Source organism: Bos indicus x Bos taurus, chromosome 4, assembly GCF_003369695.1.
Source record: "Bos indicus x Bos taurus breed Angus x Brahman F1 hybrid chromosome 4, Bos_hybrid_MaternalHap_v2.0, whole genome shotgun sequence".
Taxonomy (NCBI): Eukaryota; Metazoa; Chordata; class Mammalia; order Artiodactyla; family Bovidae; genus Bos; species Bos indicus x Bos taurus.
Window position 1 is genome coordinate 91,139,992 of NC_040079.1, and position 12,476 is coordinate 91,152,467.

Genomic DNA, 12,476 nt, shown 5'->3' on the forward strand with positions numbered 1-12,476 from the left:
TAGGGGAAAAAAAGAGGAAAAATAATAAACTGTGCCTGTGGGAATAGATTATGCCAAGGAAGAACAAGAAACTAAATTCAACTTAATTTATGGATATTGGGTTCTTTCTATTGATCTTTGGTGACTATATTTAACTCAAAGCATTTTGCCCTGGATTTTCCTATAATAATGAATGGCGGCCTAAGCATGGCACCTGAATCGGTTTAGCTTCTGAAGTAGATGCTGCGCAGCACCCGTTCAGGATGGAGGCTCTCTGCCTTTCAGGCACTGGGAATCTTGGCTGCTTGGGGCTGTCAACCAAGTCCTTCTGTTGATGTTGACGCATCCAAGGCCACACCTGCTCTCGGGAGGGTTGGAGAGGCAGCCTCTATCCAGTGACTGGTCAATGTAGGGCATCAAGTCCCAAACTCTCTGCCTCAAAGTGAGACAACCCTGAATCCCCAGCTCCCTGTGGGGATGGTCCAAGACCTTGGTTGTAATTGGATCACAGTTCACCATGCATCCTGTGTTCTTCACTGACTAAATGATGTTGATCCTAGGAATGCTTCCAGCAAAAATCTCAGAATCTCAGTGTGTTTTTCAGGTAACCAAGTTTCAACCGCTTATAAATTAAAGCAACACAATATAAATAGTCAAGGATACTGAGTAGTGATAGTGAATACTGGTAGTAATACTAAATACTGATAGTGAAGGACTCTGATACTTGATCTAATATGTATGTTAGATAAAATAATGATCTCCCCAAAGATGTCTACGTGCTGATCCCTGAAACCTGTGAATATGCTGCCTTCCATGTCAAAGGGACTTTGGAGATGTGATTATCATTAGGATCTCCAAATAGGTAAATTATACTGGATTATCCACACAAATCCAATAATGTCAAGGGGCTTTAAAGTGGAGAAAGGAGGCAGAATAAATCAGAGAAAGATATGTGACAATGGAAACAAAGTCAGAATCATAAATACGAGAAGGTCTCAAACCATTGTTGCTGGCTTTTAAGATAGAGAAAGGAAGCCAAAAGCCAAGGAATGCAGGGCAGCCTCTAGAAACTGAGAAGTCAGAGCCTCCAGCCTCCAGAAAGAGATGCACCTGACACTTTGATTTTAGGAATTCTATCCCAAAGAACTGTAAAGTAATATCTTTGTGTTCTTTTAAGCCATGAAGTCTGTGGTCTTTTGTTAGAACAGCAATAGCAAATGCCACAGTATATTTCCTATGCATGTTCAGTTGTGTAAACTATGAAACTAGCATCATTATTTCGTGGTCACTAACACTGGGTAAAACGGCCTGCCTGGGGAACTGAACTTGCTCTGCATCCATTCTTCCCTGTCTGCCCATCTGGTGATCACACTTTATTCTCAACCCTGAATGTTGACAGTGTGATTTATAGCCAGCAGGATCATACATGGCTTTGTCTTGAAAATGAACCGCAAATTCAAAACACAGTGGTGTTCGAATGAGAGTGTTATAGTCTTTGTAGTTTTTTTGGACCTGGGTTCAAATCCCAGCACCATAATTTACTGGCTTAGTGGCCATAGTCAGTTGTCCAGCTGCTCTGAGCCACCTTTCCTCATTTAGAAAATTAGAGTTTTATGTGTGTGTGTGTGTATTATGGCGTTGTTATGAGTATTTAATTACATGTTCTTACACATTGGTGCAGAACAGGAACTTAATAAACATTAATTATTTATGTCATTACAACATGGTTCAATGACTCGTTCATTCAAGAAATATTTCTTGAGTCCTTACTGTGTGCTAAGACTTGTTTTCCCAACTTGCTGAATGATCACATAGAGATAGAACTTAAATTTGTCTTCAACATTTAAGAAGCCTAGGTAACAGGTACAATACCTGTTACTGTATCCACAACTAACATGTCTTTAACATTTAATAAATGAATTAATTCATTAAGAAATGGCTTGGACAATTTTTATTCAGTGTGAACTGACCGTGTTACCCAGTGGATTATGAAAATACCTTGGACCAGCCCCAAATATGTAAAACACACACAGAGCAACTAAAGAATATAGCATTTTCCCAAGAGTGCTTGGGGAAAAAATGTGATTGTAGTAGACTTCATTGAAAATGCAGGAGAAAACTCTAGAACATTTGAGGTTATGACCTAATATGTATTTTTACCCTTAGGTTATTTGATTAGACCAGCATATGCACATTCAGTGTTTCATTAAAAGGCACATTCCTGCTCAGAGACATAACAGATATATTTGCAGTAAAAGAATTTTATTTATTTTCATATTACAAAGTCTGCCAGAACCACATGGAAAAAGACCAAAGGATTTATTACCTTTAAAATCCATTCATCTAGTTTTGAAAGATTTTCTCAAAATACCAGTTGAAATGATGTTGTTACTTTCAGTTCTTACTGAAGTGCCTATAATTAAAGTCATCAAAGAAACAATTATCAAAATATAAGACAAAGAAGAGTATAATTATATAAGTTCAATAAATTATATGCAAAGAAATGCCTTTTAATGCAGATTATTAAAAAAAGGAATTTGCAGTAACTATTTTGTGAAATGTAAAGAGTCATTATAGGAGTGAATTTAGGTTTAGTGTTTGATTATACGTAAGCTTTAAACATTCTTTTTTTTTTTTTAAACAAAGAAAGGACCCAGCAAAATCAAACGTGTAAGGGTAAAGAAATAGTAGAAAATATTTTCCTTAGTTGGCTTGTGTTACCATAGTTAAAGTCTCCGTTCTCAGTGGAGAATACTGCCATTAATAGATGCGAACAGAGTTAACATAATTCTTTAGGTATTTCAGCAGATTCCAAAACCAATTCCACAGTATTATACAGTTAAGGCCAATGTAAATTATTTATAAAATTACAAAGAGAAGTGACACAGCCTTCAAAATATGCTTGTGAGACTTCTCATTTTATAAAAAAGAAAGTTGAAGTCTGAAGTGATATACTACAATCCAAATGATGAGTCATCCCAAATTAGAAGACCCAGTATTTAGTTCCGGGCCCTTGTTTTTTATTGCTAATGTGTTGTCTAAATTCATCGCCACCTTACTTAACAAGCTTTGTTCAAAATGCCTTCTGACTATTTTCCAATATCCAGTTCACATTCAAGTGAGATTTGCTTCTAAAGTTTCCTGGGAATGTGCCTCAAGATTTTGAAAGTAATTCTAAATAAAAGTAACAGAATGTTTCCAAGGCAAGTCAGCACTGTCTAGAGCAACACTATCCAGTAAAAATATTTTCTAATAGATACATTGAAAAAGTAAAAAGAAACAGATGAATAAATTTTAGTAATCATGTGTGTAACTCAATATATCAAACATAATTATTTCAACACGTAATAAATGGTAAAAAATTAACAATATTTTATAGTCTTGTATTCATACTCAGTCTTCGAAATCAGTGTGGATTTTATATTTATAGCATGTATCCATTTAGACTAGACTTATTTCAAGTGCTCAGTAGATAATTGTGCCATGTGGCTCCCACATTGGACAACATGGATCTAGAGTGATAACCATTTAAATTCTGCATTAAAATTAAACTACTTTAATCTAATTATAAGCATGAATAACTTTGAATAAATAAAACAACTGGCAATTTTTATTCCCTAAATATTAGAAATCACTCTATATTTATATTCTGGATTTCATATTGCATGTATATTGAATTTCTTGTGTTTCTTCTCTTTTGCTTTTATTTGTCTCTTTCTTCTTTTCTGCCGTGTCTGAGAGAATTCCTCTAACTTCCCTTTTAGTTCATTGGCTTAATTTCCATAGTATGTAATAAATTCTTCAAGGTATCTATTGCATATTTAAATTTGATTTTTTTTTTTTTTTTTACTGAGGCACTGTTTCTTGAGCTCAGATGATTCTCTGATAGATTTATAGAGTAAATTAACACTTCAATCTCCCTGATATTATAAAATGTTCATTATATATTGGACTTATTTCATTTGATTACTTAGAATACATTTCCCTTCTTTAATACTGTGTAATCTTTGTATAATATTTGATTGGTAATTTGTTTCACAGTGCTGTGGCACAAATATGGAGTACATGTGTGGAGGTCATCAGAGTGGCAACATATCTCTGGCATGAACAATATGTAAATGCCCCATTTTCTCAAGTGCTGAACATCTTTAGTGTAAAACATGATACTAGAACTCTACATAGTGCAAGGTCTTCGTTATAAAGAAGACTGTAATCAAACCCAATGAAAACTAGGCTGACTCTGCTGTCAGATGTGTACATTCTTGTCAGTGTGCCTAAGGACAGAAAATAACATCCCCAACTTTGCAAAAGCATGTTGTATGTTTTGTATCTTCTTCTTAATAAATGTGGTATATTTGGTCTAAATTTTTATTTTAACAGACCACCTGGTAAACCAGATAACCAGATGCTGTTCAGCGAACACTTAACTGTGATCTCTGAAAGTCACCAGTTGATGAACAGCCAACTGGATCAGGTCAGTTTAAAATGATTGGTTTGGTCTTTTTGCCCACTGCTTTCTGAATCCTTATGAAGGAAAGTCTGCAACTTTGTTACCGTCATGTAAGTACCTATTAGATGTTATGTGGTTTTCTGTTAAGAATAGTTCTTATCAAAAGGGAAAAAAGAATGTTTCTTTTTTGTTTTATTTGGTGGTTTATGTTACTTGTGTGGTGTGGAGAGGAAGTATCTAGTTAGGACTAGATACTAACTAACTAGATGCTAAGTCTAAGAAGCAGGCTGAGGAGTCTCCCAGTCTCTGATTCGTTTGCCTGACTGTGCGGGAGGTGTGCCTGAGGCAGATGGCTGTTCCTCTTCCAGGACTGGTTGAATCACCACAGCTTAGATATGGTCACGATTGTCTGTCTCCACCACATCCTGCAATAGATGCTCACTGTTTCTGCTTTGGCTGTTGTCTCCTACCCGTCGTGGGGTCCTCTCCATGTAGCAGTGACTGCCCGGTGTTCCACAACATTATGAACCAGACACAGACAAGTAAACTCTAAGGGTTTTCATTGACCAAATGGTAAATTTCCATTCCATGAGGGAAAGGCAAGAAAAGATTTTTAAAGCCTTGATATTACAAAATGCTTCCTGGTGTCATTTCAGTGGTGATTCTTCCTATCATATTGCAATCCAACAAGATTCCATTAAATAAGGTCAAAGGTGTATAAATGTCCTGTTATCTGGTTCCTCTGCAGTCTCCATCCTTGGACCACAAGTACAGCATTATATTTGAGATGACCTTGGATTACATTGATCCTATAGATCCCAGGGGATGTGTTCCTGCAGGAAGTCATAAATGAAACATCTGTAACTCCATTCCTGCTACCTTCATAGGTGTAACTGAGATGGCAGAAATACTCTAAAATGTTTACTAGCTTCCAATAAGCAAAAGTCATTAAACAAATGTTTTCCCATTCACAGAAAATATTCATCTTAAAAACATGTTGGCAAATTAGATCAGTCCTTTACAAAAAAAAAAAAAAAAAAAGCCCAAAGGATTTAAATTTTGCACTTGAATTTACATGTTTGCTAATTCATACCAATTATATTTTAAGTGTAAGCATCCTATAATCAATACTTTATCTTCATTATTTTAGCCTTCGAAGTTTTAACTAATAGTCTTCTACATTTTCAAATATGATAGTTATTCTTTTATTTTGTATTTATATAATAATGTAAAGGAATTTAGAAAGGAGGAAAGTTTAGTGTTAAATGGAATGAAAATCCTAAGTTGAAAAACATGCTAAAGAGCACAATTCTTGACTTTTTCATCAGCTCCAATTTCAAATATTGGTTTCATGATAACTTTACTCTTCCTTTTCTCTGCCTTGAGAGAAAGGCTGGAAATATTTTAATATAATGAAGTCTTGTATTCTCTCTTTCAATTGATTCTCAGAAAATGCACAGTCTCATTGTATGCCCAACACGCAGAATTCTTTCAAGGTGTTGGTGTTTTCTTCAGGCATGCATTTAATAATATGAAAACTGCTTGATTACTAAAAGACTGAACTCAGAAAAGAAACTGATTTCATCTTCTCAGATCTGTGGTTTCATTTGTAAAATGCTGAAAATGTATATTCCCTATGCATGAAAAATAGCCTGACACATAATCTTTTATTTACTCAACACAGAGTTTCCTGTTTTGAATCTGTGGATTCTAATAGGATCAAATTGTTTTCCCTTGTGATGATCTTTTAATGAGGATGCTGTGTAATTGGAGGAGTAATTGATTCAAAACAAATGGGAGTCTCTGAAAATATGTTAAAAAGAATTCCTGAAACTGTTTACCTAAATGACTCCAAGATTATACTTTATATTCTAAATGAAGATAAAAACAAAACATGATGCTATTTTTTGCTCAAAATATTTTAAAGCGTTGTATTTGAGGCCCATTGAAAGAAGAGCTGGTTGAAAGCTGTTTGTGAGGATTGCAGCAACAGAAGCCTAAGTGTAGAGTTCGGGTGGAATGAACAGGGATGTCAAAAAAAGGCTTCTGTCAGGAGGAAAATTCTCAACCCTGATAGTTCTCACTTTCAATTACAGTACAGATTGAGTATCAAGAAAAGGCTGCAATGAAATTCAAGTGCTATATTCAGCTGACAGCTATTCTTGTGTTGCTTTCTCTTGTAGCAAATTAGTCCTTCCAGGACCTATCTGTTGTGTAAAAAGTCTTGCATTTATGCATGTTGATTTTCCTTCTTTGCAGTGTGTTATTATATGTGACAAACTAATTTTTCCCTTGAGTTTGTTTTGTATGACAAAGTAGGATTCTGGACATTCAATATTAAATGCCTTGCTGTTTGTTACATTTCCTATAACTTCCAAAGAAGCTTGAAATATGAGAAATATACATAAGACTATCTAAAGGATGATGAATCTTAATAGATCATCATCTATTAAGATGCAGAAATAGATCAGCAAATACCATTAATATTCCACTCTACTAAACCAAAGGAAAAGCCATTAAGATAAAGCTCAGCAGAAGGTGAATATTTTCCCTTCAATTTAAGTATATAATTATTCTATAACTGTAGGTATTTAAACTATATGCTATTATTTCATTTGCAGTTATATATGCCAGTGTAGTAAAACTCAGTGATAAAGGAAATTATTTTTTTAATTAAAAAATTTATTTTCTCTTTGGCCACGTGGGGTCTTCATTGCTGCAGCTGGCTTCCTCTAGTTGCAGTGGGCAGGGGCTGCTCTTTGCTGCAGTATGCTGGCTTCTTCTTGCAGTGGCTTCTCTCAACTGCAGAGCATGGGCTCTAGAGTGTGCGGGTTCAGTAGTTGTGGTGCATGGGCTTAGTTGCTTTACAGCCTGTGAAATCTTCCCGGACCAGGAATTGAACCCATGCCCACTCCATTGGCAGGCAGATTCTTAACCACTGGGTCACGAGGAAAGTCCCACGGAATTTTATTGAAATGTTTCTTATCTCTAATTTTCGGGCAAGGGGACAAAAGTAAAAGAAACAAATTAATCCAAGAATTCTTTTTTTAAATATAGGCATTTGTAAGTGTAGTGAAACTTTACATTTGCCCTTCAACAACACATGAGACTGACTACGTAAAAATATAGCATGATGACACTAAGTCCTTGATTAGTTAATAAAAGTTAACTATGCTTAATATTTATTCTTTGTTACTATGACAATAAAGCAATAAAATAGCTGATAGATAAGAGATCCAACCAGTCCATCCTAAAGGAGATCAGTCCTGGGTGTTCATTGGAAGGATTGATGTTAAAGCTGAAACTCCAATACTTTGGCCACCTCATCCCAAGAGCTGACTCATCTGAAAATACCCTGATGCTGGGAAAGATTGAGGACAGGAGGAGAAGGGGACAACAGAGGATGAGATGATTCAATGGCATCACCGACTCAATGGACATGAGTTTGGGTAAACTCTGGGAGTTGGTGATGGACAGGGAGGCCTGGCATGCTGCAGTTCATGGGGTCGCAAAGAGTCGGACATGACTGAGTGACTGAACTGAACTGAATTTTAGTCAGAAGGTTTGAAACCAAAGGGTAGCACAGAATTTATCAACAAAATTAAACTAAGCATGCTACTCAGTTGAGGTTTAAAATGGTACTGGACATTGAGACTTATTATCTTTTAAGGTTATTTTCATTGAATTACATGAAGTTAACTATGTATTTCAGAATATGAATTTTTTTCAGCCAAAATTATGTAAAGGGTAAACACATGGGCTCATAACTGATGAGTATAATAAAATATTTTTCTCTTGACCTTTTCTATTTTATCTAGTTTCACCATCTATTTGAGGAAAAGCTCCTAAAAAGCCATTTAATAAATAATAGAGTATCCCTTTCCAAAATGCACAGTCCTAAGGATTTAGGATGTGGTACTGAGGATTAGAAAGAATCTACTTAGGAGGGAAATTATACAGCAATTAAAGCACTCAACCACTACAAATTCTATGTGGGGTTTTAAAAAGGGATTCTATTTAATTCCCTAAATACTGCAGTATTAAAACTTGGAGTATGATGTTACCAAAGAGATTCTATTATTAAAAAGAGTGGTAAAACCCAGTTACCAGTATGAGAGAATGACACTAACATTTTAAAGGATAACCAGATTATCCAATATTATTAAAGTCAATAGTAAACAGAATAGAAAGTAAGCAAAGGAATGCATTTATCTTGTACAGCTGGAAAAATATCTTTATAGTTTGAATTCCCAAGTTATGGAATTTATACACATATAAACACATATCCTTTTTATTAACTCATTCACAGAGACCAGTTCAATATATTTGAAAATTAACACTAGTTATACTATCAGTAACTCAGCTCTATAAATTTTAATCCTAGCATAACGAGGAATCATTACCAGGGAAAAATAATATTTTAAAATAAATTTCTTGCATTTTCAATGTTTAATAAGCCTTTAGATGGAATTTGGATTCTTCCGTTATTTAGCTTATTCAGATAAACCAAAACATCTTTGAAAGACTAAATTATTTAAGTCTAAGAGCCAACCTAAACAAATTTTGACCTTTCATATCTGAAACTTCCTGTTCTCGATGTTGTTCCGTTGCTAAGTCATCTCTGACTCTTTACAAGCCCATAAACTGCTGCAGGCCAGGTTTCCTTGTCCTTCACTACTTCCCAGAGTTTGCTCAAACTCATGAGTCGGTGATGCCATCCAACCATCTCATCCTCTGTCATCCCCTTCTTTCCCTGCCTTCAATATTTCCCAGCATCAGGGTGTTTTCAGGGAGTCAGCTCTTCACATCAGGCGGCCGAAGTACTGGAGCTCCAGCATCAGTCCTTCCAATGAATATTCAGGGTTGATTTCCTTTAGGATTGAGTGGCTGGATATCTCCTTGCTGTCCGAGGGACTCTCAAGAGTCCTCTCTAGCACCACAACCCAAAGCATCAATTCTTTGGCACTCAGCTTTGTTTGGTCCAAATCTCAGATCCATACATGACTACTGGAAGAGCCATAGCTTTGACTATATGGATCCTTGTTGACAAAGTGACATCTCTGTTTTTTTTTTTTTTTTTTTATAGTTTTTTTTAATTATTATTATTATTTTTTTTTACTTTACAATATTGTATTGGTTTTGCCATATATCAACATGCATCCACCACGGGTGTACATGTGTTCCCCATCCTGAACCGCCCTCCCACCTCCCTCCCCATACCACCCCTCTGGGTCATCCCAGTGCACCAGCCCCAAGCTTCCTATATCCTGCAACGAACCTGGACTGGCGATTCATTTCTTATATGATATTATACATGTTTCAATGCCATTCTCCCAAATCATCCCCCCACCTCCCTCTCCCACAGAGTCCAAAAGACTGTTCTATACATCTGTGTCTCTTTTGCTGTCTTGCATACAGGGTTGTCATTACCATCTTTCTAAATTCCATATATATGCATTAGTACACTGTATTGGTGTTTTTCTTTCCTGCTTACTTCACTCTGTATAATAGGCTCCAGTTTCATCCACCTCATTAGAACTGATTCAAATATATTCTTTTTAATGGCTGAGTAATACTCCATTGTGTATATGTACCACAGCTTTCTTATCCATTCATCTGCTTTTTAATACACTGTCTAGGTTTGTCATAGGTTTTCTTCCAAGGAGCAAGTGTCTTAATTTTGTGGCTGTAGTTTCTGTCTACAGTGATTTTTGAGAACCAAGAAAATAAAATCTGTCACTATTTCCAATTTTCCTCATTTATTTGCATGAAGTGATGGGACTTGATGCCATGATCTTCATATTTTTTCTTTAATGTTGAATTTTAAACCAGCTATTTTAAACTCTTTTCTTTCATTCTCATCAAGAGATTCTTTAGTTCCTCTTCAGTTTCTGCCCTTAGAGTGATATCATCTACATATCTGATAACTCTCCTGGCAATACTGATTTCAACTAGTGCTTCATCCAGCCTGGCATTTCGCATGATTTACTCAGCCTATAAGTTAAATAAGTAGGGTGACAATATACACCCTTGACATACTCCTTTCTCAATTTTGAACCAGTCTGTTGTTCCACACTCCAGTGCTAACTGTAGCTTCTTGACCTGCACACAGGTTTCTCAGGAGGCAGGTAAGGTGGTCTGGTATTCCCATCTCTTTCAAAATTTTCCACATTTTATTGTGATCCACACAGCATAGTCGTTAGCATAATCGATGAAGAAGACATAGATGTTTTTTCTGGAATTCTCTTGCTTTCTGTATGACCCAGTAGGTTTTATAAATTTTATCTCTGGTTCCTCAGCCTTTTCTAGTTCCAGATTGTACATTTGGAAGTTCTCAGTTCATGTACTATTGAACCCTAGCATTACCTTGAGCATGTGAAATGAAGTGAAGTGAAAGTCGTTCAGTCGTGTCCGTCTCTTTGCGACTGCATAGGCTATACAGTCCATGGAATCCTCCAGGCCAGAATACTGGAGTGGGTAACCTTTCCCTTCTCCAGGGGATCTTCCCAACCCAGGGATCATGCCCAGGTCTCCGGCACTGCAGGCAGATTCTTTACCATCTGAGCCACAAGGGAAGCCCTGAGCATGTGAAGTGAGTGCAATTGTAAGATAGTTTGACCATTCTGTGGCATTGCTTTTCTTTGGGATTGGAATGATAACTTACCTTTTCCAGTTCTGTGCCACTGCTGTGTATGTGCTGTGTTTAGTTGCTCAGTTGTGTCCAACTCTTTCCAGAGCCCATGGACTCCAGCCTGCCAGGCTCCTCTGTCCTTGGGGATTCTCCATGCAAGAAAACTGGAGTAGGTTGCCATGCCCTCCTCCAGGGGACCTTCCCAACCCAGGGATCGAAGCCAGGTCTCCTGCATTGCAGGAGGATTTTTTTTTTTTTTTTTTTTTTTTACCGTCTGAGCCTCCAGGGAAGCCAAGTTTTCTAAATTTGCTGCCATATTGAGAACAGCACTTTAGTAGCAGCATCTTTTAGGATGTAAAATACATGAGCTAGAATTCCATCACCTCCACTAGCTTTGATCATAGTAATGCTTCCCAAGACCCACTTGACTTCACACTCCAAGATGTCTGATTCTAGGTGAGTGACCTCATCATCATGGTTATCTGCATCATTAAGACCTTTTTTGTACAGTTGTTCTATATATTCTTGCCATGTCTTCTTAATCTGTTCTGCTCCTAAGGTCCTTGCCATTTCTGTCATTTATAGTGCCCATCTTTGTATGATATGTTCCCTGGGTATCTCCAGTTTCCTTGAGGAAATCTCTAGTCTCCCATTTTATTGTTTGCTTCTATTTCTTTGCATTGTTCACTTAAGATGGCTTTCTATCTCTCTCTGCTATTCTTTGGCATCATTGTCAACAAAAGAGTCCCAAAATGCAGTACTTAGATGCAGTCTCAAAAATGATAGAATGATCTCTGTTCGTTTTCAAGGCAAACCATTCAATATCATGGTAATCTAAGTCTATGCCTCGACCAGTAATGCTGAAGAAGCTGAAGTTGAACGGTTCTATGAAGACCTACAAGCCTTCTAGAACTAACACCCAAAAAAGATGTCCTTTTCATTATAGGAGACTGGAATGCAAAAGTAGGAAGTCAAGAAACACCTGGAGTAACAGGTAGTTTGGCCTTGGAGTACAGAATGAAGCAGGGCAAAGGTTAACAGAGTTTTGCCAAAAACACACTGGGCATAGCAGACATCCTCTTCCAACAACACAAGAGAAGACTCTACACATGGGCATCACCAGATGGTCAACACCGAAATCAGACTGATTATATTCTTTGCAGCCAAAGATGGAGAAGCTCTATATAGTCAGCAAAAACAAGACCAGGAGCTGACTGTGGCTCAGATCACGAACTCCTTATTGCCAAATTTAGACTTAAATTGAAGAAAGTAGGGAAAACCACTAGACCATTCAGGTATGCCCTAAATCATATCCCTTATGATTATACAATGGAAGTGAGAAATAGACTTAAGGGACTAGATCTGGTAGACAAAGTGCCTGATGAACTATGGGCGGAGGTTCATGACATTGTACAG

At 36.8% G+C, this 12,476-nt stretch overlaps 1 protein-coding gene across 1 annotated transcript in view; it reads left to right on the forward strand.

Moving 5' to 3' along the window:
* Positions 1-12,476, forward strand: part of TMEM196 (transmembrane protein 196) — a 310,176-nt gene that overhangs the window by 173,364 nt on the left and 124,336 nt on the right. Inside the window, exon 3 of the mRNA XM_027539969.1 lies at positions 4,360-4,453. Coding sequence (XP_027395770.1) covers positions 4,360-4,453 — 94 coding nt within the window. The remainder of the gene's footprint in view (positions 1-4,359; positions 4,454-12,476) is intronic.